At 33.7% G+C, this 4,752-nt stretch overlaps 1 protein-coding gene across 1 annotated transcript; it reads right to left on the bottom strand.

Moving 5' to 3' along the window:
• Positions 1-1,471: 1,471 nt before the first annotated feature.
• LOC134307920 (lecithin retinol acyltransferase-like) lies at positions 1,472-2,014 on the bottom strand (the record flags this gene model as incomplete). The annotated part of the gene is made up of 1 exon (XM_062990609.1): positions 1,472-2,014. A coding segment is annotated over exon 1 (543 nt), but the record flags the coding sequence as incomplete, so codon positions are not given.
• Positions 2,015-4,752: the final 2,738 nt, after the last annotated feature.

Below are 4,752 nucleotides of genomic sequence, written 5' to 3'. Positions count from 1 at the left end.
ACAAAAGAAGAAAGCTCTCTTTGCATACGTTCAAAGCTATTGAAGTTATTAATATGCTGAATACTTTAAATGCTATTGAAGTTATGAATAAAAATCTGTTTTTTATTATGTAATAAAGGGTAAAAGTGTCAGTATAAGAGTTGTAGTATGTAATGTGGGTTACACTTGATAAAATACAACTCGTTTTGGAGCAATTTGATGAATATTTTAAAAGCTGTTGAAGTTATTAATATGCTGAATACTTTAAATGCTATTGAAGTTATGAATAAAAATCTATTTTTTATTATGTAATAAAGGGTAAAAGTGTCAGAATAAGAGTTGTAGTATGTAATGTGGGTTACACTTGATAAAATACAACTCGTTTTGGAGCAATTTGATGAATATTTTAAAAGCTGTTGAAGTTATTAATATGCTGAATACTTTAAATGCTATTGAAGTTATGAATAAAAATCTGTTTTTTATTATGTAATAAAGGGTAAAAGTGTCAGAATAAGAGTTGTAGTATGTAATGTGGGTTACACTTGATAAAATACAACTCGTTTTGGAGCAATTTGATGAATATTTTAAAAGCTGTTGAAGTTATTAATATGCTGAATACTTTAAATGCTATTGAAGTTATGAATAAAAATCTGTTTTTTATTATGTAATAAAGGGTAAAAGTGTCAGTATAAGAGTTGTAGTATGTAATGTGGGTTACACTTGATAAAATACAACTTGTTTTGGAGCAATTTGATGAATATTTTAAAAGCTATTGAAGTTATTAATATGCTGAATACTTTAAATGCTATTGAAGTTATGAATAAAAATCTGTTTTTTATTATGTAATAAAGGGTAAAAGTGTCAGTATAAGAGTTGTAGTATGTAATGTGGGTTACACTTGATAAAATACAGCTCGTTTTGGAGCAATTTGATGAATATTTTAAAAGCTATTGAAGTTATTAATATGCTGAATACTTTAAATGCTATTGAAGTTATGAATAAAAACCTTTTTTTATTATGTAATAAAGGGAAAAAGTGTCAGAATAAGAGTTGTAGTATGTAATGTGGGTTACACTTGATAAAATACAACTCGTTTTGGAGCAATTTGATGAATATTTTAAAAGCTGTTGAAGTTATTAATATGCTGAATACTTTAAATGCTATTGAAGTTATGAATAAAAATCTGTTTTTTATTATGTAATAAAGGGTAAAAGTGTCAGTATAAGAGTTGTAGTATGTAATGTGGGTTACACTTGATAAAATACAACTTGTTTTGGAGCAATTTTATGAATATTTTAAAAGCTATTGAAGTTATTAATATGCTGAATACTTTAAATGCTATTGATAAAAATCTGTTTTTTATTATGTAATAAAGGGTAAAAGTGTCAGTATAACAACACACATTCTTGGGTGATTATTTGAGACACACACACACACACACACACACACACACACACACACACACACCACTTCTGTTGCATGCCAGTTTTACCTTATCTGTTTGTTGACTGACACCGGTCCCATAGCGGCAGTACGTGACGAAGTGCTCACAGTTGTTCCACATGAGGCTGTAAGGAATATCACCCACTAGTTTCTCAGCCCTGAGTGCTACCACCTCGTTGGCTAGGGGCTGTTTTCCCAGTTTAGCGTCCATGGCGTTGACGCACACCACCGGTGCGCCGTATAGAAAGTCCTCCAGGCAGTCAACGCGCACCGAGGCGCGTCGGTACAGCACGCCCATCAGCAGACGCTTATTGCTCACCACCGAGTTAATCCAGCGCTCATCTCGAGTCAGTACCGGGAGGATGTCGGGCATGAGATGTGCCACCTTACCGTCGCCCAGATAGATCCCGAAATGCACGAACAGTGTGCGCGGCACTTCGAGCAGATCTCCGCGCTCCGGGCGCACCGCGAGCTCCGCGGTGCCGCAATCCGTGCGCCTCGGCTTGTCCGATCTCGCCGGGAGGATGCTGGATAGATCCAAGTGTGCCAGCTGGAAAACTTTCTGCACCAGCAGCACCAGCGAGTCGAACATGGTGCGCATGCCTGAGCGCCTTCTCCTTCTAAACAGAAACATGAAGCGGGTACTTCTGCTACCACTCCAGCCATGACGTCAGAACTCAGGAGAAAACACAATCATTCAGCACCAAAACATCAAAAACAATGTCAAATACATACAGATATATCTAAAGTGGGGCACACATTTCATTTGGTCACTTTTAATCATAATAATCCATAGACTGGCCTGTGTGTAATTGGTCTTACAATTACAAAAGGGGGTGGAGAGTTCCTAATAAATATACATATATTATTTTCCTTTTATCTTTGTGACACCATAATCTCAATTTAATACTTTATAAATGAATAACTGTATCAAATATTCCCTGGTAAATATTTAACTGTTCTGAAATTGCAAAAAATAGTATTCTATTAATTATTCTATAAGTAAAAAACACCTAAAAATGAAAAATAACCTAAATTTTATACATATAACAACATGATATTCTGGTCAATGTCTTAGTATCATAGTATCAAAAAGAAAAAAAAACACTTTTACTTGTTTCATTATTACACCATCAATTTCAGCCTTTAAAACAGGATACTTTTATTTTTATTTTATTAATTTATTTTATTATTTTTTTTAATAAAATAAATTTTAGCAAAAGTGGGACAAAACTTACATTGTCCTGTAAGTCTAAGAGAACGCTTAGTTGTTCTTAGTTTCACAGTACAGTAAAGAGTCCTGCTTTATAATTTGGTGGATACTTTTATTTTATTAATGATGTTTAAGTGTTCTTAAAATTGCAAAAGTGGGACAAAACTTACATTGTTTGTCCTGTTTTTTCAGAATTTTATACACACACACACACACACACACACACACACACACACACACACACACACACACACACACACACCATACTAATCTTTATAAACAGCACACTACAGTAGAGAACATTTAGTTGTTCTGAGTATCACAAAACAGTAAAGATTCCTGCTTTATCTTTTTTTTTTCTAATAAACAGAAATACAGTGATACCTTGTAACTCAACGTCCCCTTAAACTCAAAATCTTTGAAACTCAGCACCATTCATCAAGAAACACTCTTAAATATTACTGCTCGTAAGTTCTCTCCACTAATTAAGAAGCAAAAGAAAACAATAAAGAAGTAAAGGTAAAGAGCAGGTACTATTGTATTTTTGATTGATTTTTTTTTAACTGTTTTCAATTGTATTTCAGTGTTTTTATATTATACTTGTGATATTTTCAGTGTATAAGTGTCAAAATCAACCCCATTATTTTACATTAGCCTTAAATATATGCAGTTCCACAAGACCATGGAAAGCATTAACAGGTTACCCATACATCCTTATGTAAAAAAAAACTCAACGCCACTCCCAGAACCAATTGACGTTTAGTTTCAAGGTCTCACTGTACTTAAATTTGAAGTAAAACAACCAACAATCCATTTTACTTTTCAAACACTTTTAAAACACATGTAACAGAGTACATTTATTAAAAGTGCACATCATGTTTAATGTAATTTCTCATTATTTAGGAAAAAAGATTCTGTTACATTAATTATTATCTTATGAATTTATTTATATTTAAAATGTACACTATTCATTTTTAAGATCATAATCCAAGTTTTATAAAAACAGTCTGATTAAGGCAAATGTAACAGCATCTAAAGAGCTGGGCTACGTTGTTTACATTCCTCTTGCTTATCATGTCATAGACACTCTCCAAATCGCACTCATCCACAATCATTACTATTCACAAAAATACATTTTGAATGAACTTGTTTAATTTTATGGTTAGTAGTGTTAAAAAGCTTAAAATGACTGATATAATACAGTAAAAATCATGCCACACCAAACTCAAAAATGATTGTGTTGTTAATGTTATTTTTGGTCTACATTAGGCCACCTAAAACCACTCACTAACTCACTTTCTTAGCCGTTTATCCATTCAGGGTTGGGGGCACAACTTTTTTGAGTATCAGTGCTGACCATGTGCATCCCTTTATGGACACAAATTTCCATCTAATAATGGAAGCTTTCAGCCCAATATCTTAAAGCTATATCAAACAGTTTTAGTGTACTTCAATAGTATCTCCGGTCACCGGATCTAAATTTAACACAACACGTATGTGATGTTGTCGATCAAATGATTCGTACCATAAATGTGAAGCAGTTTTGTGATGCAAATATGAAGCAAAATCTTAAAACAAACATTTTTAATGCTTTGTGGAATCACATATTTATACCACATATAAATAAGACTGTTCTGAGAGCAAATGAGAGGGTAGTCTTACCTGGCATTGGTATGCTCTTTGCAACAAAGCACTCGTGTCCTAAGGATCAGGGTTGGATCTCTGGTTACTGTTTATACAGAGGTTTAGCCATGTCCACCTGGGTTTCCTTTAAGAACTGATTTCTTCCACCACCCATGTTTTGAACATAGAATGGCTATTCCGAATTGCTCCAGGGGTGAGTGCATGCTGCATCAAATTGCATTCCTTCCTTGCTTGCAAAATTGAGGCATGCAGCAGTGTAATTGGAGAGCAGTGGTTTTGTTTATGATGTCCTTTTATTGAATACTGTTTTTATTTAGTGTTGTTCTTGGAGCAGATACATGAACATATCATTTCCACCATGTGTTAACCATTAAACACTTCAAATAAAGGTTTACTTACACACTTTATGGCCAAAAGTATGTGGACATCTTTTCTACACACCCACTGCTGACCAGTGAATAGCACCTTTCATG

This window comes from Trichomycterus rosablanca, unplaced genomic scaffold, assembly GCF_030014385.1.
Source record: "Trichomycterus rosablanca isolate fTriRos1 unplaced genomic scaffold, fTriRos1.hap1 scaffold_387, whole genome shotgun sequence".
NCBI classification, from domain to species: Eukaryota; Metazoa; Chordata; class Actinopteri; order Siluriformes; family Trichomycteridae; genus Trichomycterus; species Trichomycterus rosablanca.
The sequence above is the reverse complement of the archived record's forward strand: the minus strand, read 5'-3'. Positions and strand labels throughout refer to the sequence as shown.